Source organism: Cyprinodon tularosa, unplaced genomic scaffold, assembly GCF_016077235.1.
Source record: "Cyprinodon tularosa strain WSP-4 unplaced genomic scaffold, ASM1607723v1 ctg343, whole genome shotgun sequence".
Taxonomy (NCBI): Eukaryota; Metazoa; Chordata; class Actinopteri; order Cyprinodontiformes; family Cyprinodontidae; genus Cyprinodon; species Cyprinodon tularosa.
The window spans coordinates 1004192-1028088 of NW_024039056.1; the positions used below are offsets into that span (position 1 = coordinate 1004192).

General features: G+C 38.6%; 2 protein-coding genes across 2 annotated transcripts in view; one reads left to right on the forward strand and one right to left on the reverse strand.

Moving 5' to 3' along the window:
- Positions 1 to 1272: 1272 nt before the first annotated feature.
- Positions 1273 to 22321, reverse strand: fam160b1 (family with sequence similarity 160 member B1). Its single transcript, XM_038294710.1, has 18 exons — positions 22166 to 22321; positions 18193 to 18347; positions 16308 to 16386; positions 13227 to 13396; positions 12974 to 13078; positions 12753 to 12875; positions 12427 to 12642; positions 11419 to 11615; positions 11211 to 11325; positions 10982 to 11058; positions 10684 to 10876; positions 8793 to 8956; positions 8091 to 8237; positions 7929 to 8019; positions 7706 to 7849; positions 5836 to 5976; positions 4422 to 4525; positions 1273 to 4341 (listed from the first exon to the last, which is right to left on the reverse strand). The coding sequence occupies exons 1-18, from the start codon at positions 22170 to 22172 to the stop codon at positions 4230 to 4232; spliced, it is 2340 nt and encodes a 779-aa protein (XP_038150638.1). The 5' UTR covers positions 22173 to 22321; the 3' UTR covers positions 1273 to 4229.
- The window catches only part of ablim1a (actin binding LIM protein 1a), a 73996-nt gene continuing 72072 nt past the window's right edge, over positions 21974 to 23897 (forward strand). Inside the window, exon 1 of the mRNA XM_038294702.1 lies at positions 21974 to 22183. Coding sequence (XP_038150630.1) covers positions 22171 to 22183 — 13 coding nt within the window. The 5' untranslated portion in view covers positions 21974 to 22170. The remainder of the gene's footprint in view (positions 22184 to 23897) is intronic.

Here is a 23897-nt window from a genome sequence, read left to right on the forward strand (position 1 = left end):
GGGGCTTTAAAATGTTAAAGAATTGTAAAACCTTAACTGAGTCGATCTGAGTTGAAAAACCAGACTATGGTTTTCTTTCTGCACCGTAGTGCCTAAAATCAGAAGGCAGATTTTGAAAGCAATGCAAGGCTATAGAAGCGTAGGATATTTCTCTGATGTGGCTTTGGACCTGTGGCCCTGTAAACTTCATCTGAACATGAGATTAGCCATTTCTCCAGAACTGGTGGGAGGACGAGACTTGAAAGAGGAAATAATCATCCCGTCCTGCTGTCCGTTAGCAGAGGAACGCTACAAGTTACTTTCACGTCTTTACTCTGGTACTCATTAGGAAATGTTTATTTTTCAAAGATTGAACAGAGCTTGTGTTTTACACCTTGTTGAAAGAAATTGTGTATTTTTGTGGTATTGTACAGACATTTTGTAATAAAAAAAAGATGAAACGCAACCGATCACATCTGCTGAGAGTTGGACATTTTATTTTATTGTGGGAAACAGAGTATAACTAAAACCATTCTGTTCTTTTTTACCAACCCCGAAAAAGGTATAACAGCAGCTGATGCTTAAATGAAGTGATACAGTAGGAGAAAATACCTTAATGTCCAAAATAACTAGCCATGAGTTAAAGATATGACGATGCAGTGATCAATAGCAGATCTGATTATAATGAATCCTATTCATCTTCATACATCCGTAAAGCCTACAGGAGCATCTTGGTCAATTTGGAAAATTGATGCATTTAAATAACTCTGTTCAAAAGGGGAAAGTTATTTCTTCATTGTGAATAGAATTTAAAACATTCTTTTAGAAAATTTAAATATACATAAGATAATTACCGTATGTAAATTGATGAAAAATTTAGTGGAAGGAAAAAGTGGCACAGATGCGTTTAAAGGTGTGTCAGTGGCAATATTCATGACATTTAAATTATATTAAAGTAAAAATACTTTTGACACTAAAGGATTTTATAAAGGAGTGTAGCATTATGTGCAGCTATGGAAAGAAGGCTGACCTGACGGTATCCAGCAGTAGTGGGTACCCTGATAAAAACAGGCTATTGGAAGCTGGTTGTATTCAATCTTAAGGTTAGTAGGATTACGTGCGGTAAAAAACTAAAAGGTAACTGCAGCCTTGGAGGACAGTCAGGCTAAAGCCCATTCGAGTTTTTTTGGAGCTTAGGAATGCATTTGTGTTCGGTACCGACAGGTGATTGGCTACAATCAATCGTTTAGGATCCAAGTCACCGTCTGAAAGTGAGTTAATTTTTGAACTCAATTACAACTTTAAGATATTTTATTTATAAAGATGCGCTTGTAGCAGAGTCACAATAATCCACAGTGTTTAATAAGGCATCTTCTTTTCCTACCAGCTTCCTCCCAAACCAAAGTGCTGACGGCTCAGAGCAAACTTGGCTGGACTGTCCCTTTTCTCTCTCCATACGCTGAAAAATAATTGCTTCAAGCATGCATTTTCACCAGGTAGTATATCTAACGCTATTGTACACATACAATATACAAATGTACACCAGAAATAGGAAAACAGTTGATAAAAAATGTGCATGATTAACAATTAAAAAGAAAAGGTTCAACATTTAAATAGAAATGTTACACCAGGGACACACCAGCTTTTTTCCCCTACCCATCTGTTTTGGTTCATGTAAAAAAAAAAAACTAGAATTACGGCAATGTGCAAAATCTGAATTCATGCAAGCAGTTTGCATAATGTAGCTTAGGTGCAAGAGTGATGATTTTAGAGAAAGAAGCAAAAATAAAGACTACAGAGGAGATACTCATGGCTTCGGTGAATAATACTGTTCATTCTCCTCAGCATCACAATAACAAACAAATTTCCTCCCATCTGGGATCAAATTAAAACAAAAAGCAGATTAAGGAGCATTTCTTTAAACGGGATTATAAATTACAAACATAAAGGCCACACAAACAACCCATTCCAACAAATGACAGCACCGCTAAGGATGAACAAGTAATACTGCAGCACCTCACAGGAAGTCATGATGACCCACAGAGGTTTAAATTGTTTTTACTGAAGTTGTTTACATTTTTTTCTCCACAATTCCAAGTTTTTTTGTTACGATATCAGAGCAGGCCTTTTTTTTTTATTCTCCCAAAACATTTCCTCACCTTCTTCTGTGCAATGTCAGTCAGCTGGCTAAAAGACAGGCTTCTATACTTTGACCTCGCCTGCTGTTATTTACAGTCAACATTACCAGCTATAGAGCGCCATCTTTTACTGCTGCACACTGCCTTTCAGCCTGCTGAAATAGGTTATTACACTTTTCAAATCAAGTTAATCTACTTTGAAGTCCTTTTAGTTGTTTGAACCATCTGCATTTTTGGTGAGGCAACCATTACTGGGAGCAAAGGCTCTCTAAATCTACTGTGCACTGCTGGTCAGCTGGTTGAGATGAGATGGCTCCACTTTAAATGAATGGAAAGATCAATTTCGTTGTTTAGAAATCTTTTTAGAAACTAAAGGAGCGCCCTCTAGTGCTTATATTGAGGTAATGCAAATTATTATTTTTTTTTGCACTAACCTTTTAACAAACTCCTTGTTAAACACTCAGTCTAAGTTGAGTATTCCTATTTTTTTCATTCCAAACTCGAATTTATTTTCTCATTATTTCCAGATTTCTATAATCGTTTTTTTAGCGCTGTTTTATATATAGATATATAAAAAACGGATCAAATAAAATTGGCTTTAAATTTACACGTCCATTTCAGCTACCATTAAAAAAACTAAATCTGCATATAAGATAAGTATGAGCGACCCTCTGCTTCTTTTTTCCCAATCAGTTTACAAAGTCTAAAAATTCCTGCGCTCACCCACGCCTCCATCTGTCGCTACATCAAACATCTACAGGTTCTTACGTGCAGCTGAACTCCAAACTTGACCTGGTTAACAGAGAAACAGCTGACGTTGATGAACAAGGCGGCTGCAATCTTTACAAAGTGTTAGCAGCTCGGACCAAATTTGGGGGATCTGAGTTATTAGGCCAATAAAGTCGGGAGAAATAAGTTTCTCCAAACTTTACTTTGCAAAATCTGGTAGAAATTGTGTTTTTATAGTAAAAAGACAAAAAAAATGTATAAACTTCACGACTAGAAAACTAAAACCACTTTTAACAGCTGAACATTCTGTTTCTTTATATTAGCCTGTGAATTAAAGTCAAAATTACAATAAATAAACCTAATTTAAACTGATAACAGTCATTTCTGAGTACATGTTCTATGTAACCCCACACTGGGAACCTCACTATAAACACTGATGAGTAAAACGATGAACACTTGGTCTTAATGAGAGCCTTGTCCTTATCTTTACGTTGTAACCAGTGCAGCGAAGTGAGGTCCGTGTGCAAATTGCGATGGAGGGTCACATCTTTGGGTGGCGGTAAAAGGAACGAGCATTAAAGCCAAACCGAGGAAAGACATCAAAACAAATTAAAGTCAACAGTGTCTCTGCAGTCAGTCGTTAAACCGACTCGTCATCAAAACGTTCGATTAAAAAAAAGGCAACCTGCAAGCAAATAAAGAATAAATACGATGACTTGGCTTTTAAAATGGGTAGAGTACATCACTGTGGATGTAACTACAGATATGTTTATGAGGAGGGGGAATCGATCTTCCAGGATTTTCAGTCCATGAGGAACTAAAGGACAGAAAGAAGAAACTAGGAGGGAATCTGGAAATACAAATGTTTCTGACTGGATTCCAGACTGCGTAGGAACCTTTGCTGTCTTCAAAATGACAACATGAGATGTTTGAAAGAGCAACACTTTGCTGTAACTGAAAGGTCTGACTCCACATTAAGGCAATGACTTTTACAAACAAGGCGGCAATGTGACGAAACGAACACGCACATTTACTCCTCCATATTAAAATTCCACGCTCACTCCAAGGTAGAAGACAGGTGGGGGGGTGGAGGGCAGTGAGAAACTGCACAGAGGTGGAAAAGAGTCCGCTGCCTTCTGCACCTCGATCACCATCCCTGTCTTCTGTCTCCTCTGCTAGCGGGGCGCCGTCTGCGCTCCCACCTTCTCAGTGGTCAGAGGAAGGGGAATGATGGGACCCGTCCATGTGGGATCCTAACAGTCTTGCAGGTGAAACCAGTTAGTGGTAAAGTTCTGCCAACGCAATGTCCCCGGCACCCTGGAAGGCCCCGGTTGGTCCTGGCCCATCCGCCTGACTGCGGCAGATGGTGGAACAGGGGGAGGATCACAGCGTGGACGAGGCTGCTGCGTGGTATTTGACAAAGGCGATGGCTGCCAGCTCTTTGCAGAACTCCTCCAACACGATGACCCCTTCCAGCAGCGTACTGTGGTCCACCCTGTGAGAACAGACAGAGGTGAGTGTGTTTATAAAGTCACTTTAAAGCACAGGCACCTCATGCAGCGTGGAGGTACGTACGTGACTCCCTCTGGCTCCAAGCCTAATAATCTCTTCCTCACCAGCAGCAGTTTGGGTGTGAAATCTGGGATGCGGTGAATCCTCAGCATTAGATCGCCAACCACCTAACAAGAGTTCACAAAAACACCCACAGGTTTCAGTCACACTAGAATTCTGCACGCGAAAGAGAAGGAAAATAACACATGGTTAGTCTGTATTCTGGCAGAAGAATCCCCCAGCATGATGCGACTACCACCATGTTTCATCATGGCAATATTGCACTTCAGAGTTAAACTTCTTTGCACATATCTACCTAAACCTGGTGCTCTGCTGTTTGTTCATTGATGTTGCTGGTGAAGATTCACAGTCATCCAGGTCATAGTCATTCCAAAAAAGTGAAGAAAACAATCCACTAGACTTTGTTTCCAAGTTTAGAGACGTTTCACTTCCCATCTAGGAAGCTTTTTCAAAATGTCAGGAACGGCGTTGGGTTCGAGGCTACGTACAGTAGCCCACAAAGCCTTGTTTTTGTTTTAAAAAACATGCAAATTGAAACGGACAAACGAGTCTACCACTTGGAATGGGGTCGTTTGGCTTCTTTTGTTAGCCTACAATGCCCCTTTCAAAGACATAGACAGGTATGGGACTCATTCCAACCCCCTACCAAGGGGTAGACCGGTACTCAATGCTATTCCTGACATTTTGAATTGAAAAAGCTTCCTGGATGGGAAGAGAAACATCTTCAAACTTGGAAAAAAGGTGTTTTTTTTTAACTTTTTTGAAAGTTAATTGATATTCTTTAAAAAAACATTTGACAGGTTTAATTTTCTAGCATTTTTCCTCTTTTCAGCTCAATCCCTCTGACAAGCTTCTCTGTTACTGCTAAAAAAAGAGAATGCTGCCACCACAGTGTTTTACTATACTATAATGATTCAGTATTATGTGTTCTTGGTTTTAGGTGATCTGTGAGGGGGACTGTTCCACTATATCATTAAAGATTATTTGAATGCAATAAATTTCAGATTTGTCTTTTTTAAAAGATTTGAAAAATCTTTCTTGTGTTAATCTGATGGATAAAATACAAATGAAATGAATGGAAAGTAGAGCGGGGGGTAAAGTTTGTGAAATAAAGTAGCTGCTTCAACAAGCCTGTAAATATATAAGCGGAGTAATTCCCAGAAAAAGTTCTCCAGGTAGTAACTTTAGTTCTAGGAACAGAACTAAAGCAGCAGCAATTTTCTCACAGTTAACAAACAAATGAGGCTTCTGAAGATTTCAAGGTAGCTGCCCCAAAATACAAGGAAAACAATGATTAAGTTAATCTATTCTTTATTAAAGTTTAAAACCAAATATGAAAACACCTTTTGTTTTAGGAAGACTGATATTCTCTTTTAATGACTGAGATTAGAGGTGCACCGATCAATGAACGTCTTACCCGGACTATGACGGAGAATAAGGACCTGCAGCCGGGGGCCAGACTGATGTAAGGGTCCAGCAAGTATTCATGCAGGTGTGGGTGTGGCAACAAAGACAACTTGGAGAGCACAGCAGTCACCTGCAGGTTTACATCGTAAGGCTGCAGAACAAAAGAAGAAAACAGTTTGATTTAACAATGCTAATGATAGCTGCATCAGACACAGACAGCACTGATTTTCCCCTAATGACCAAAAACAACATCGCTGTAAAAATAACATTAGATTCTACAAATTATTATGCATCAATTTCATGACCATGCATCTAGTAGAAAAACACAGAAACCCATTCCCAACAATCATTTCCTTTCAGCATCACTGGATGGGGAGTATTTTTCACACTACGGTCCCCTGAGGGAAAAAATCAATTCTACTGCTACATCCACCAGGAAACAAACTCATATCAATAAAATCCAGTGCAGTAAACAAGAAAAGCATGTAGGTGGCTGTATTATGCTGTGGGGTTAATTAATAGGGCATCCTAGAAAAAGAAAACTGATGGAGGGTCCAAAGATCTGAGGTTTACCAGCCAGCTGGACCACATCACTAAACAGTTATAAAGGTCAATGCAGAGTTTCTGCAACCGTCGTCGCGCAGACAAAAAAACAGCTGCGATTGGTCCTTGGTACTTTCTGGCTGTTTCTTGCGAGTTCTCTAATACAGTGTTTTTCAACCCTTGTCCTCAAGGCACCCTGCCCTGGATGTTTTAGATGTTTCCCAGCTTTCACACACCTGTTATCAATTGATAGCAGATTATCAGGCTTTGCTGAACTGCAATCATCTGAATCAGGTGTGCTGAAGCTCAGAAACATCCAAAACTTGCAGAGCAGTGTGCCTTGAGGACCAGGGTTGAAAAACACTGCTCTAATAGGCTCCCCATTGCGTGAAACTGCTGTGCGTCCCTAGAAATTTCAGACAGATGGTGCAGAAGCATACCAGCAAAACTGGTTCGCGACAAGATCCAAGCGACATTTGATGTGTGCGGTTGCAGGAGTATAATCTGCCCTTAAAGGAATAGTTTAAATCAGTGAAGAGTAACTCTAAACCATTCTGTTCTGTAGAGACAGGTGGGGTGGAGAGAGTAGGCAGCTAAAAGCTGCAGGATAGAGCACCTCTGAAGGATTGACACCTCTGTTTTATATGTATGACCAAGAATGGATTCATCAAAGTCATGTTAGATAAATTCACCATAAATGCTTGTAGAGACAGACATTCTCCAACCAATGGTAAAAACTAAGTAGAAACCAGGTAGAATCATTTACACAATTTTGTATCTAGGGACATCAGAATAGATGGTCTAAATACAGCATTAGATATTTTTTTTATCAACAGAGAACCTTTTCACAAACAGATTGTCTTTTTTTTTTTTTTACGTTTTTTGCAGCACTAGTGGTTTGCTTTTTTTGACAGTAGTCTGACAGGAAAGAGGGTATGAGAGCGGGGGAGAGAGATGCAGCAAAGGACCACAGGTTGGATTCGAACCCTGGTTGGCCGTGCACTAAGGCCTTCATACATGGGTCGTGCGCAACCTGCACACCCCAGATTGTGTTTTTTTTTGTTACCCGACAGTTAAAGCCACTTTTATATGATGGTTTCTAAAATACTTTTAACACTTTTTTATTTAACTTCCTGGATATTTCATTCATGTTCAGGTGCTACCCTACAGACAGCAGGCGACACACAAGCATTTACGCAATAATTTACAGAGAACTTGATTTTCGGTATTTTAAGAGAGACAGTTCAACAGTTTCCTCCTTCTTCCATTTACAGACTGAAAAACGACTTTTATCTTGACATTGATCCCAACAAGAATTTAGATCATATCAAACTCACTTGATCAAGGATGCGACCCATCCTGTCAAAGAGAACCTTAAGGAAGTGACCCTCGAAGAACGGCATGTCCAAGTTACACTTTTCCAGAGGCTTTGGGTTTCCTCTCCAGTCCCACCGCTGGCAGATGCCACAAAAGTCCCTGAACTGAGGAGAACAACAAAACGCTTGAACAAAGAAAAAAAGGCTACCTGTGCGTCGGCGTCCAGGGAGGAGGGAAGCCTACCTGTCTATGTGCATCTCTGAGGTAGGTGTCATAGCCGGTGCCTTCAACATGATACGATGACTTGGCCTCATCAGGCACCAAACACAGGAAGCTGCAGGAAAGACGGGCTAGAGTCAGAATTTCAGGCTCAATAGAAAAGCCCATCAGGGACAGATTCAGCACCTGTTGACTATCTTGTGAACCTCCGTCTTCCCGTCAGACTTTGCGTGATCTGGACTGTGTTGGGGGGTGGAGCCAAACCAGTCGGAGCCAGACAGCCTGCTGTCTGGGGAGAGATCATCTCCGAACAGCGGATCCTCTTCAAGATCTCTGCAGAGAGGGTGCAGATTTGTTCTTATTAATCATCAGGGAACTGTTTGAGAATATCATATTTTTATGAAATGCATGCAAGTCTAACCTATTTTATTTCTTTTATCAAATTATATTTTAATACCATTGGCTCAGAACCCTAATCTGAAAATGTCTGGATCTTAATTTTGAACGTTCACCAAACAGGTGCAAAACATCTGCAGCTTATCAAGCAGCTGCTGGTGGAGAAACAGAAAACAAGAAATCTGGAGAGGATTTGTTCAAATTGTTTCATTAGATCTCATTAACCAACGACAAGGAAGGAGGCTAATTAATGCTCGCTGGATTTCATTCTCCCACAACTTTGAATTATGCTAAGAGGCAGCTGAGCTGCATTAGAAGCATCATTATTTAATCACAGCACCAGAGAAAAGGAAAATAAACAAGCTGAACAAGTGGCAACATATTAACAAAACAGATCTGATGCATCTTGTTTATTTCCACTGTTTTATGTTTGAGCAGAAGCTCTCCAGAAAAGCTGGTTTAAGTCTGCAGGTCGTGGCAGCCGGTCCTTACACAGCATCGTGGGGCTGGCCGTTCTCCAGGGGCTCCCGCTCCTCCTGCGGTTTGTTCTCCAGGTAGTTCCTCTCCTCCAGGTTGCGCAGCACCAAGCTGTGAAGGATGTGCTGGTTGGGCTTCTGGATCAGCTGCTCAAACAACCGCAGCGTCATGATGCTGATCTGCAGACAAAAGGGGGAAGAAGTGATGTGCCAGAACGACGAGCCGAGAGTTTGTTCACGGACAAACGGTAGGCTGCCTTTGCTTTAACAATACAAAAATGATTCATCTTTGTTTTGTGTGATAGATGTGTATGAAAAACCATTCATGCTCTAATTACGGATTTTTAGCTTTCATGTTTCTCATTTCAGTAGCTAGTTATTTACCTAAACAAGCACAACTGTACAATACAAAAAATATTTCCAATGAAAATTCTTATAAAAGGAAAATATCATTGAAAATTAAAACCATATCATTCATAGTATTCTTTGTTTAATTTCATGAGATAAACACAAAGGAGCACACAACTGTTAAGTGGACAGAAAATGACACCATGTTTTCTAAATACAATAAAAATCTAAATCTGACTCTTTATCCTGAACCTTCTCCAAAAACCATAAATAAAACCTTCGGAAACATGGCTGCCGTCCGAAACCGACAGACTTGGCGAGGAGCAGCAGCTGAGAGATTCACGCCAACTAGAAAGCTAACTGTATCATCAGCATTTAAACATGATGGTGGCCGGGTCATGCTGCGGAAAAGCTTCTCTTTACCATGAATGAGTTGACAGGAGGATGGATGGAGCTAAATGTGGAACGATAATGTTAAATTAACTGCAGTAGGCAGCAAAACACTGAGAGGATGCAGGAGTTTTCCCTTTTTAAGCGCAGAGATGGTGTTTAAAATGTAAATCCCTTTATTGTCCCACAATGTGGACTCCCTTGGGGAGCAGTGGGCTGCCATTGTGCGGTGCAGCGGGAGTAGTATGGGGTTAAGGGTTTTGCTCAGGGACCGAGAATGGCGGTCTATGGGAGTGTTGGGGCTTAAACTTAGAACCAAGCACAATGCTGTAAAAAGTAGGCCACCACTCCCCATATTGATTCATTGGAATGGATTGAGATGACCATTAAATTGCTGATTTAATCCCATTTAAAGCCACACAAGGAAAAATATGCTTTCACAAATAAACAAGAAATTATCAACGAGGAACAACTTGCTGATTATTAAAAGGAATATTTTAGGACACATTAAGTGGTGGATCTGTATTAATAAACCCACTGTAAACTAAATTAAGTTGCATTCTTTAAGAAAAATATATTTCTAAAAAAAATAATTATTTTATTGCTGCTCTTAGGAAACAAACAGCTGTGAAAAAAATATAAACCAACTATACCAATTCACCTTGTGGAAATGTTATCGACGCACAATAAATGTCTTATCGAATATAAAGAATTAATGATAAATCGTTTGCCTATCCCTATAGCCATCATGAAAATACCCCAAATAAGCAGCCTGAGCTCTGATGCAGTGGTTTACATCCTGTGGTGAAATGGTCCATTCAAAGTCAAGATAAAAGTATAACCAAGAATCAGTGGTTAGACTAAAAATGTAAAATTTCAAGACAAATTAAATGAGTTTGACCTATTTAGTAGAGAGGAATGGGCAGATATCTCTATGTGCAGCAGAGACTTAAAGCTGTGATTGGATCTAAAAGGTGGTTCTAATCTTTACTCCACATGAATGCAGCACACACTTTAAATGATTATCTATAAAATAAATTCCCTAATTTATTAATCCACTTAACAACCATGAACTACTTTGTGTTGCTCTGTTATAAAAAACACTTTAAAACTTGCTATTGTATTGCAGCAGAACATTTTTGTTATAATAGATCCAATGTGATGAGAACCTCATCTGACAGATGGTCACAGTGCTCGATGAGTCTGTGCCTGAGTGGATTCTGAGCCATCGCTGCCAGAGTTTCTGCTTCCTTGTCCTCTCCCAGCAGAAAGTAAACAATCTCCTGCAGCAAAGCGTCCGAGGTCACCTGCCTTATGATCCTGTTCAACAGGGCTGTGGAGGTCAGGATGCCCACCTCAGACCTGCAGGGACACATGTTTCAGAACCGTCACGACTCACACAGCACGCCGACATGACTACAAATGTCAACTCCGGATGATTGACGGATGAATCAGTGCAGCACTTACGTCTGCATAAGCTGTGGTTCCATCACGGACACAAAGAACCTTTCTCTCACTGCTTTTGCCATCACTGCAGCTGCTGACTGGAAGACAGAAAAACAAAACATGCAGATCAGCCTTCTGTGCCGTTAAATAAATAACTCTCTTAGAGAGAGAACATCAATAGTTCTGTCAATCCAGATGACAGTATGACACATCAAAGCACAGCTAGTCAGAGCTGTTAAAAAAAAAAAACCTTCTGAGCCTCCTTGATGAGCTGATCGCAGTAATCCAGCCACGACAGGAATGATATCAAAGCTCTCTTCCCTGTGAAGATGGCAGCGTCCTCCTTTAGGTTGTATACATCTAGACTAAAATAGACAAAAAGGAGAAAAATAACTCGTTAGGCCATTTTAAAAGTTACACACAAAATGTGCTTCAAAGACGATAAAAATCCAAATCACCCCCAGTTGACTGACTCCACCGTCTCGATGTCCATGGGATCGATGGACGGAGGCAGGGCTTTATAAAAGGAGACCAGCCTTTCGGTGAGCAGCTCACAGAGTTCAGTGTTTTCCGTTAAACACCTCGCAGCAGCCGGCTCTGGCAAACTGACGAGGAGCATTAAGCCCTCACATGCTTTCACCACTATCCTGCCATCCTTAAAGAGAAAACAAAAATAAGAAGGTGAAACTTTCAAATCAGAAGCGATCAGATTCTTTCTGCTTATTTCTAATCTTCAGTTTTAACTGAAGCATTGATTTGCCGATACCAATGTTTTAACGCTGCTATTTACTGGTTTACTATCTATACTGGGCTGCAACTAACAATTGTTTTGCAAATCGATTAATCTGTTGTGATTTTTTTTTATTAATAATCGGACAGCCAAAGTTTCCTTAAAAAGATTTTTAACGAAATTGAACCAAGTGAAAGTAAAACTTTTCCACTTAAGCAGTGCTGGATAGAGTATATTGACATATATATATATATATTTTGTATTTTGGTTTAATCACTGCTGTAAGTGGGTCTCTGTCAGCTTAGGCATGTTTTAGAATCTCTACACTCCAGTTAACGGTTAATCAATTACTAAATTAGTTGATGATTATTACAATAATCAATGAATTACAATTATCTGATTAGTGATTCAGCCCTAATCTTTACCATCTTATGTTAGAGCATACTTAGCATGGATAGCATTGCCCCAGCCTAAGTTTAAGTGTGTATCCTAAAAAACTGATTTCAGTAATTTTTAGGGAAGACAGAGGCTGAAAGCTCTACAATTATTTAACCATCCTGCTATCAGCTGAAGGTCTTTTTTCGTTCAATAGATTTTTGCATCTCTCTGCATTATCTGACTTCATTTTTAAATGCCCTGCTAACTTTATTTTGGAGTAGTTTTCAGCACTAACGACAATCACCATACAATCAATATTTAAAAACAAACAGCAGCTCTCCATGAAGGAGCCACTTACGGGACTCTTTGTGAGGTTCAGGAGTGAGGTGACCAAGTTGTAGTTGTTGGTGTTATTATTGTTAGTAGTTGGGCTGGAGGTGGAGGCAGCAGCTGCAGCAGCTTGTGGTTCTCCAGGGGGGTCTGCCTGAGACTGACCAGTGTCTGGAGCCAGGACACCAGCGTTGGCTGCTTCTGTTGCAGCAGGACTCTTAATGTCAGATCTCTTTGATTTGTTCTGCAAACATAAAAAAAAAAAAAAAAAAAAAAAAAAAAAACATTCTTACATTTTTATAATTAATAAAAACCTTGAATCTCCTATTTCTTCCAAGACTGACAAGAACCCACCTCAAGGAAGAAGTTGACGAGGTATGGGTCCTGCTTCAGTTTGGCACAGACGATGCAAAGAAACTGGATCTCCTCGTTTTCTGTAGGTGCAGCCAGAACCTCTCCACACAGCCGGATCAATTTCTGACACATTAATGAGACGGAAAAGCCCCTAATAAATGACATGTCCCGCCATGTTTAATTATAAACCAAGAGCAGAAACAACCAGTCAATATTTCTACCTGTACAGGTCGGTGGACGTTGATGTGTGGCAGAAGAGGCTGACGGATGTGAGCCAGCAGCTTGGTGTAAAAGGTGAGGACTTGTTGCTTCATGCCAGGAGGACACTGAAACATAATGTTCAGAAATCAGCTCTGCACAACAATTACAGATGAAAGTTTTACCAAAATATATATATATATATATATATATATATATATATATATATATAAAAAAAACATTAACTAGAAATATATACATTTAACGCCTCCTTACATCAGCTTTGCCTAATGTATAGAGGGTCTCCAGGATCTTATGGTGCAGGAGGTACTCCATGCATGGTCCAGTCTCACCAGACTCCCTTTCAGCCTCCTCCTGGGTCAGAATGTCCAGCATTTGCTCCAGGTGGGACGGGATGTTGGTGTCTGTGACTGGGGCTTTGTCATCTAACAGAAACACAAACCATCTTCATATAATAAAAATGTCCAAAGAAAGTAAAATAAATACCCAAAATAAAATAAAAACACCTTTTCACATTTCTACATCAGATAAAAACAAAACAAAAATGAAACTGATCATTTAAACCCTGGATCCTGATCTGTTGTATGAAGTTTGGTGCTCTGATGGATTAGTGGATTAAAAATAGGACAAAATATCAATTAAATAAAAAAAAGGGTAAAACATACACCTGTAAAAGATAAAACAACAAAATAGACATGCCTGTTTGTTTACTTTTCTTTCTTGTAAGTTAAGTAAGCTGTGTAAAAATAACCATAAAACATGGGTCCCAATCGATTAAATATTATAGCTAGGGATGCACCAGATATTCAGCCACTGAAAACTTTCGTCCAACTTTAACTAGAAAGTTAATTTTTGGTTTTCTGCGGTTGGACATTTAAAACCGATACAAAGCAGCCGAAACTTGTGATGATGTGACACACAGCGCTCCCAGTGCGGGTGCAAAAGGATCGCAAGGAAAGCACGCGAAGAAAAGGAGCACAGGTAGAGAGACAGAAAATTTAGCGTGCGAGTGAGGGGGTGCGAGTTTAATCGCTGCTCATCGGTCTCATTGTGCGCTCAGGTCAGTGGAACAAAATGCCATAGATGTCAAAACGTCCCTATCGCCATTCTAAATATAAGAAGAATGCGACATGGAAAAGGAAACTGACACCAAACATGCCACTAATGCTACGTTCAGACCGGATGCAGCAAAAGCAGCAAAATCGCGTTTGCTGCTTCATTTTTGATGCTTGTACCAGTTAGTTTTGACGCGCGGCTGAAGCAGCTTTGCTGCTCTGGTCGGCGGTGCAAAAGTGTGTCTGACGCGCGTTGGGCGGAGCTTCTCTATCCTTTCTCTGCCTTGCAGCTATATTTGCTGTGATCAGTGGGAATAAAGTAGTTTTAATATGTTTTTAAGTGAGAAAATACACCTGAAAACTTCATCAGTGCAGTCAGTTCATCCAGATTACAATCCTGCCTCCCAATGTTATTTCTGTCGGAGCCGCTCAGGCCTCCACATACCAGCGGTGCGCCGACAGGAGGAATCCCTTCAACAGCAGCCTCTGGCTGGGTCGCCTCCTCGCGGTTCACCGCGGCGGCTGGTAGGTGTTTTTCATCTAAATTATCCGATCTGCAGGCACCAGAATAATAAAAGCGAACATATTCTGCCAGCAGATGTATGCATTTTAAGTTAATTATGCGTTAATAAACTGTTTAAGAGGAGTGATCAGAGCGGTCTGTGTCATCAGCGCTGTGTCTCTCTCCCAGCCAGCTCCCAGATCAGCTTCTCTGATTGGTTGACGTGGCGCGTCGAGCAGCAAAAATTCAATTTTTCCATCTCGAGCAGCAACGCGTTTGCGGCGCGTCAGATGCTTAAACGCGCCCGACGCGCTGCTTCAGCTGCTCAGACGCGCTGCGCCTGCTGCTCAAAACGCGCCTGCTGCTCAAAACGCGCCTTGACGCGCGTCAACCATTGACTTTGCATGTAAACTCGCTGCTTCTGCCGCGCCAGCTGCGTCCGGTGTGAACGCAGCATAAGTCTGAGAATTATGTGCTTGAAAAGGCAAGAAAAGTTTCCTAGAGATTCTGCAAATGTAAATACTATAATAATGTCACTGGTAAATAAATATTTTTGGAACATTTGTTATTGAATAGTTTATAATTTATTGAAATACCTTGGGTTTAACAAGCTAATATGAGTTTTTTGATAGTTAGTATACACTGTAGCTGGAAATGCTTTGATTTTAATATTTAAAATAACTTCTTCTGATGTTTCAGTTTTCTGCCTTGATTTCCAAATTTTTTTGCTTTCCGCCAAGAATTTTCACTTCGGTTCATCCCTAATTATAATGTCATATACATACATGTTCGTAAAGCTTAGAGTCACTTTATCAAAGCAGAAGGCTCAATCTATGTACTAAATGTGGCTACACTGAAAAGGATCATTATCAGGAAGGTCAGACTGAGTTAATGGAGAAAATATAAGATTTCACCAAAATCCTTTGTGAGATCTAACAAAAAAAAAAAAAAAAAAAAATTGGGTAAACAGTAGCTCCTCACAAAATCTCCCTTTATCTGTTAAGGAAATATTGGAATATTTTAGTGCCACTGACAGAGATGCATTAGATTGAACAAGTTCATTATTGCATTCAGCTGTCTAGTTCAGAAAGTCCGAGGCAGACCACAATGTCATTAGTATTGGTGCATTTCCCTTAAAATATAAAACCAATAAATTACATCAAGGCATTTATTAGCTAAGACTTCCATTGTAATGAGAAGTACATTCAATAAATTGTGTAGCTCTGATGAGAAGTATTACTTTGAAGAGTTTGCTTTTTAACCATCAGACATTTGTGTGGTATTATCAGCTAAAACTACTTTAACACACAGAAGGAAACCCAGTATGATGAAAGGCAACCAAACAGCATTCTTTGAATCTTTAAGTTATTTTCTATTGTGTGCTTTCTCAGAAAAAGCTACTCTATAATACACAGTTTGCCTTCCAAATACATAATTATTGCTTTTTTCCACTGATCTTTATCCATCTTAAAAGTAATCCATCTAAGTTTACAGACAACACAAATGAGGGTAGAGTCCATAAAACACAGTAATGATATCAAAATAAAATATGTTTTAGGATAATCCTCCCAGAGTCTGGTAAAAAATAGTTTTAAAAAACAGCACTTCTGCTCAACCAAAGCTATCCCTTTTTTGAAAATGCCATTTTGCTCTCAGCTAATTTAAAAAAAAGGAGCAACGCTGCTAATGGACCAACCAGTAAACAACACAGAAATAAACCTATGAAACAATCAGTCTCTTTATCACAGCTATTAAGACCACATCTTAGACATTTCTTACCAGAAGTCTCAATGTAATAATGCGTAATTCCCTTCCAGTGGTAGACAAAATCCTCTTGCAAGGGCAGCGATGGGGCAAGCTGAAAAACAAACCAATGTGAAAATAAGCATTTATAATGGTAAAATATCATCATGTCTTTGTGATGTATTATGTTCAAATGTCTGTTTTCAGTTCTTTAAAATGTAGCTGTAATATAAACTTTAATGTGAATCACTAAGAATTAACTTAAGTATGAATAGTGTTATACAAATAAATATAAATTAAGTTGTTGTTTAACCGTCTAAATGGCTGCGATGGCGATTCAAAAAACAGCCTTTTATTTGTTTTCCGGTGCTGCAGTTTTTGGAATCTCCAATAATACCAAGCTAAACATATCTTAAATAAAATCATCTTTCATTTCTTTTTTCCCCCCCTCTAAGCAACCTAACCATTGCTATTTTGTATAAGGGTGCATTCACAGGGTGCTGCATTTATTTTTCAAGAAGATAAGTGATTTTTTTTCTTCCCCAAATCAATCAAATATTTCTTGCAACATCTTTCATGCATCTGTATAACAAAAAATAAACATTTGTTACTTGAACTAGTGGTGGTTCTAGACAAAATTTACCAGGGAGGCCTGTTTTTTTTTTTTTTTATGGCAACACAGAACGAAATAATAAGAAGAAATTAAAAAAAAAAAAGAAAAAAGAAAACAGGACAAGAGTGCATGGTGTTAAGTGAGACAAAAAGCAGAGAGTGTAGACTCCTGCTCTACGAAATAATAACTCATTAAAGCTGAGTGAATGCACCCTTACACAAAATTGGACTGAATTGGCCCAAGGAATGAAAAAGTTATGGTGTCTTCAGTTAGCACATATCATAAAAAAATGTATCAACATTAAGAATAAGTAAACATTTCTTAAAAAAAAAAAAAAGTGCATTTCGGCCTAATTCCAGCAGGTAAATAAGACGATCTGCAATAGGATTGATTATTTTCTCCTTTGTAAATCATCTTATTCCCCTGGCACATTTTCTTACTGACCTGCTCAAAACAAGGGAAAATACAATTTATTCAATAAGAAAAAAAAATAAAAAATAAAATACTTGCTTATATTTCAGTTTTAGCAGTTTCCAGTACAGGGGGGGCAGTGCCCCTGTCTAGAACCGTACCTGATATCCGTCCATAATAAAACTAATTAATACCTTTAATTTTGCAGGTAGAAGATGATTTACTGTTTTAATGGCAAATGTATTTAAACAACTAAGAGTAAGGAATTCTGGATAAACAAAAATACCTTTCCAAATCCCATTAATAATAGCCTTTTATATATATATTTTTTTCTTTTTAAATTAAAACATGTTAGCACATGTGTTTCAGGAAACCAGTCAAATGTTTACAGATGCAAACAATGGGAGCAGAACAGTTTTGGAAACAGGTGTAAGCTAGTGCTTATTGTTTGGCAGCTTTAAAACGTCTAATGTTTACTTTTCACTAATTACTGAGGCAGACTGGCCACAAATTCGCTCTGGTATATTTGCGCAACATCAAAAAACACTGTCCAAAAATTTCAACCCCTCGTCATCACTGTTTGAAATAGGATAGCTAACTACGACATTAGCTTAGCATTTAGCTCAGCTGGCGAATCAAGATCTAAAAGGTTTATCTTAGGTAATTAGTAATAATACATACAACTTTCAACATTTAGAGCCATTAAAAAACAAAAATAAACCAAAGCTAAGAGCAGTGAAAGACAAGAAACAAGGTGACACAGCCGATTTGTCATGCTAACTGTTAGCTTGCTAGTTAGCAGCCCAATGCTAACGACTTTGTGAGACAATATGCCGTTTTGACCAAACTTAATATCATAAATAGAAGCCCGAGACAATTTAAAATACAAATACTCACCGCTTCAACAGCATGCTGCAGAATGGACGTAAATTTGGAGAACATCTTGTTCTTCGACTGAACCAGTTTCTCCCGAGAAGACCTAGAGAATTCCTCTATCTTCTTCTTCCTGTTGTTGCCGCCTCGCTCCAGATTGGAGGTTTCATACACTGACCCTTGTAACGAAAGAATTCAATGTAAGCAATAAACCTGCGGCAGGTCGTGTCCCTCGGGACTTTACCGGCCCGTTACGACTACTTTAAACGAGACGTCTCCAGACTCTGGGACAGACAGGTTCACTTTGGACACGGTGGCACTTCCCTCGCCAGACGCTTGATACCCGCCACCAGGGGGCGTACTCGCACAGGACAACAGTCAGACATAAAATCAATGTTTCCAGTTTGTAAGGGTGAGGCTAAAAACACCGAGAACCAAAAAGGACACAATCTAATAATTTAATAAATCTTTTCAAAATATTATTTTCTTAAATATTAAGTATGGTTTAACTTTTCTTATATGTTTGAAATTTATTTTTTTATATATATATTTTTATTTTATTTAGAAAGACAGGCTTCCATCAAATTCAGTAATTAAAGCTTTACCCATTTAAGATTGTATCTGCGGATATAAACAGAAAGTCCAATGATTTTGTCCATGCTGCATTACCTGTATTTTTACAGAATATCACTAACTCTAACTTATTTGTAATTAATAACAAAAGTGAACAGAATTGAACAACTATGGGGATTGCACCACGTCGTACAATGAAAACCACAAATACATGCACTATTGCATCTTTTATGCAAGTTTAACAGAGTTCATTGTATTTAATCTAGTATTTGTATTTCTTTATATAATAGGAATGAGTTACAACATGCTTTTTATTTGTTTTTTATCATTTTCTGCAACTCTTGGTGAGTCAAACCCACAGCTGGAGTCACTGAAGCAGTAATAAGAGAAAATTCAACAACAATTGATGCATATAGGATTTTGCTAAATGTATCAGATGAAGTCAGATCTAATTAGTTTTACATACTCAGTCCATTTGCACCAGATCTTATCAAATTTTTCTTTTTTGACTTGGAGGGAAAAATAGATCATTTCCATAACATAAATCAGGTAAACAATTTCAATCCATTTATCTGGTTTGGCCTTCTTACTGGCTGCCAGTAGAAGTTATTTGCCTTTATTAGTCCATGTGTCCAATTTTAAGTTGCCCAGATACGTTTCACATTTGAATGGAATGCTTATTGAATATATTTCAATATGTTTGTGAAGATCTTCCCAATATGGTTTTATTACCTGACAGTCTCAAAAAACATGGAAGTGGTTGGCTCCTTTAGACCTGCAGAGTCTCCAGCAGCCCGTTGTTTTGATATCGTCTCTGAATGGGTGTAACAAAAAATCGTATGATGTTTTTCCAGCAGAACTCCAGCCATGTGTTTGATCCGGTTGAGACCCACTGCTACTGACATATTCCCTCCAAGCTTTCTTGTGAGATTATAACCTTAATTTCTTTTGCCCATTTCCTCTTTATGGATTCTGTATTCCCATGTTTAGATAGCTTTATGGCATTATATTAGTTGGAGATAATTCTGCTGTCTGATCTGGGCTTAATTAGTGACTATATGTTTAAAATTTCTTTATAGAAAAAACAACCACATACGTTTTATTAAAGCTATGTCTTAAAACATTGTGCAATTATTTAATGTGGAAAAAATGCTCGTAAGATTCTGACAATTAAATTTAATATTTATTTTATCTCCAAACAATACTCATCAAGTGATAGATAAGGTCTACTGTCCTGCAGTCAAGGTAAATACAGCTTTGTAGGTTAACCACTCAAATATTTTTCTCTATTTGAGAAATCATAGTTGAAGCTCAAATTGTGTCATAAAAGGGTGTTGCACAAAACAAGGTTTTATATATGTATGTGAAATATGAATTATTTTTGATTAATGACTTACACCTTTAATAGTCACCTGTGCATTTAATCAATTACTAAACATTATTAAAAGATCTTCAAATTATTTAATGCCTTAGTTTTTTGATTAATCCAATATAAGAATTTTTGCAGCACGTTTATATCAAGAGCCTGAAGTGCTGTAACACAATACATAGATATTGTTATTGCACAAATACTTGTAAGAAATGTCAATATGAAAAAGTTAAATAATAATACATAAAAACATGTAATTATACATCTAAGTGTATAAAAATAAATGTACTATCTCTGTATTAAAGAACCTCATGAATTTGACCATCTCATCCATGGTATTGTAGTCAGTGTGAAAACCACTGACAATTCAACCTGGCCTATAATATGAATTCTTAAGTATTTATGCATTCACAAATGCACAGAAATCCATCTTGTACCACTTTGCCTTAAATTATTCAGGACCTAGCCAAAACGGGTCAGCCAATCATGTTGCAGTATTATGCTTTAAATCAGGACATATAGCTGTGATGAAAGTGAGAGCTGCTGAGCCCAAACCGCAATAAACATGGCAGCATGGAAAGGTGCCCACCTAACTGTTGCTATCTGTGGTTTCTTATGGTGTCTGCTGCTTTTCCATTTGTTACCACGATTGGCTTAAACCCAACTAGGTGTTGCTTCGTCCAGCTCAAAAGCTTCTTCGGAATATTCCTCGTCTGTCTGAACAGATCCAATGGGGACAGTCCCATTTTAATAGTGTGGAGCTCTACACCGGAGTTCTACACGTGTTCCATCTGACTTGCCAACTTATTGACAAGAGTGCATCATAACCAATCAAATGTCATGGTCTGTCTGGTTTTAGTTGGAGGTGGTGGAGGGAGAGTGGCAGCCTGGTGGTCAAGGCATAGAGCTTTAAATCCTGAGGTTCTGAGTTTAAGCGCCACTGCCATAGACTGCCACTCTGGGTCTCTGAAGAAGACCCTCAACCCCACACTGCTCCCCAGTGACCCACAATGGCAGCCTACTGCTCCCCAAGGAGATGGGTGAAATGCAGAGGTAAATTTCTCCAATGTGAGATCAATAAAATTCATATATTATATGAATATAAATTATATTATTAGTGAAGGAACTATGGAATGATAGTGTATGATTCAAATTAATTATATTTTCAATATCTAATTTATTATTTTGAAATCTAATTTTAACAAACACAGTTTATTAATATGTATATTATATATGTGTGTATATATGTCTATATATATATGTCTATATTACTGTTTGTGCCTTTAATAAACCAACATTTTATTTAAATTACATTTTTAGGATTGTGGCCCTTTTTGGTCCTCGACAGAATGAAAGTTTGAATATTTGAACTGACTACAATCACCCAGTAGGGGGCAGTGCACACAAAAGAGGCCACAGATGTGGTTTACATACTAAAAACACACACAAACGCATGAAAGAAAACGACCTTTGAATAACTGTCAGCTGTAGTGGCTGTTCTGCATGAACTCATTAATAAACAAACTGCAAATAAATTTCCTTTAAGTGCAATAATTTTTCCCAAACGAACCCATGTTTTTTATGTAACCCCAATCTGCAGGTACAGCTCGTTTCTCCAACATTTAACTGCAAATCTGCCCATTTACCTGCAGGATTTTCTGTCAGCTTTGCAACATATAAGCGCAGTGGTCTCAGACAGGGAGCCGCTGTAACATTCATTAGACCTGAATCCAGCTGCAGGAGAATGCATTTAATCAATAACCTTATTAATTACTGAATAATTACCTGATATCATGTTCAAATATGGACAGAAACTATTTGGGAGATAAAAAAAAGAAATGATGCTGTCTTTTCCAGGACACGCCCTGCAGCTGGAAACTGCTCTCTCCATCGCGTTTTCCTCTCCAGTCCAACCCGCTGAATGTTTCCCTGCCATTTAATGCCATTTAATAAGTTAAAGCAAAGATCATCTACTGCCAGTTTCCTCTAAGCTGCTGCAGCGGCTCTGCTTCTTCGACTATTCGGTCTCAGCAAAAGAAAAGAGGCTCTACCTACCGGGCATGTCTGCTAAAGGTGAGTATATCAAACCACAAAGTCCGACAGATTTGTTTCTTTTTTAGAGATGCTGCTCCTGGTTCAAGAGTATTTGCTGGTAAAAGCTCAGTCGGCCCGAAGCGCTGGACTCTGATAATGACAGGGGGGATTGTAAGTAGGTTAGACTGCTGCATACTGAAACTACATCTTCCTCTGCTGCAGCTTTAGTTTGATTTTATTTCATATTCACTCTAACCTCAACATATAAATAGAAGATATGACTTCCATGCATTTAACTAATGGTAAAAAAAAAAAGAAGAAAAAAAGCTGCAACCTATTATCTACAGGGGCGGAGCTAGATGGGTGGCCAGGGGTGGCCATGCCCACCCTTACCCAATCAATTTCCCTCTAAAGGCTTATTTATACTTCCAAACTAGGTCATCTGCAGACACTCTGCTGCACCTCTCCCACACTGTAACTGACCGCAGACAGTGCCACAGACATGAGACCGACTTGTTTTGTTTTTCTGACCGCAATTGCGGAAAACAACTCGTGAAGGTGGACCAGCTAGAAGAGCGAGGTGTGCAAGAACGCTGGGACCGTTTTTCCACCTGGATCCCGGCTCTTTTTCACCATCATGTTTCTCCGTTGTCTGACAAACTCACCCCCACTTCCTCAGGTCCTTGGCCGTATCTAGACCCACAGCGTATAGCGCAGACCATGCTTGAATATTGAGCATAAATAAAGAAAGTCGCGTCAAGCGACACACTGCTGTAGGAGTATAACCAGCCCTTAATATTAATATTATATATGAACATACACTTGACAACAAAAACACTGTGGTTAATTTTGCACATCAATATACTAACATTAAAGATGATACGTGCAGAATTGATGCTCTTTTTAGAAATAGATTTTGTGTTTTATGAGGTAAAGAGAAAATGATGCGTCTCTGCAAGTCATCTAAGAGTCTTCAATGAAATCATAGATAAACAACTATTTTAATAAAACATTAAATAATCATTTTATGTAGATATTAGTACTTGTTAATGCCAATTTTATGCAGAATGATTATTGATACAAGTAGGTAAGGTATGACAATAGAAAAGATGTTCGCTCAAAACTCAAACCTGAAAGAATTTTATCCACTTTACCTTTTATCTAGAAAGCACAGATGTTTAAATATATTTGTCTATTTGTTAGCAAAGGCTGTGGGAAAGTATAGTTTGTCTTTATTTAGAAAATATGGATGTTTTTCTAGTTAATTTTCCTGTTGGAACAGTGTAAATTGACCGTGAGGTTCTGGTGACTATCTACTTTGGGCCACCCCTCAGTGTACACTGGTTATTGCCTGGCCACCATTATAAAAATGTTCTGGCTACGCCTCTGATTATGTAGAGTTTCCCATAATTAACTATTCAATGCCCTGTGGAATAACCTGTTTCTCTATATCTGAAACCCAATGCAATAACTATATATATAACTATAAATATCCATCTATATAAATAACCCTGTGCAATAACACTGTATAATGATCTTATTTAAAAAAAGCTCTCATATGTGGATGAACTGAATACACTGTATTTATTCCATTTACCTTTTTCTTCCTTTGGCCCATTCTTCTTCTTGACTATTTGAGCTGATGTAGTGAGTACATTTCTCCATTGTGTGATCAATAAAGACAATCAATCAATTAACACCATTAACACTAAGTTGAGTGGGTTTCTTTTTGATTTATCAGATAAGCCAGTTC

Excerpts from the sequence above, each read along its gene's own strand:
- fam160b1 (XM_038294710.1), bottom strand. Across the intron at positions 8,020-8,090 it reads GTTCACAAGATAGTCAACAG|CTTCCTGTGTTTGGTGCCTG; the intron begins GTGCTGAATCTG and ends TCTTTCCTGCAG. Across the intron at positions 5,977-7,705 it reads TGGGTCGCATCCTTGATCAA|CCTTACGATGTAAACCTGCA; the intron begins GTGAGTTTGATA and ends TTTGTTCTGCAG.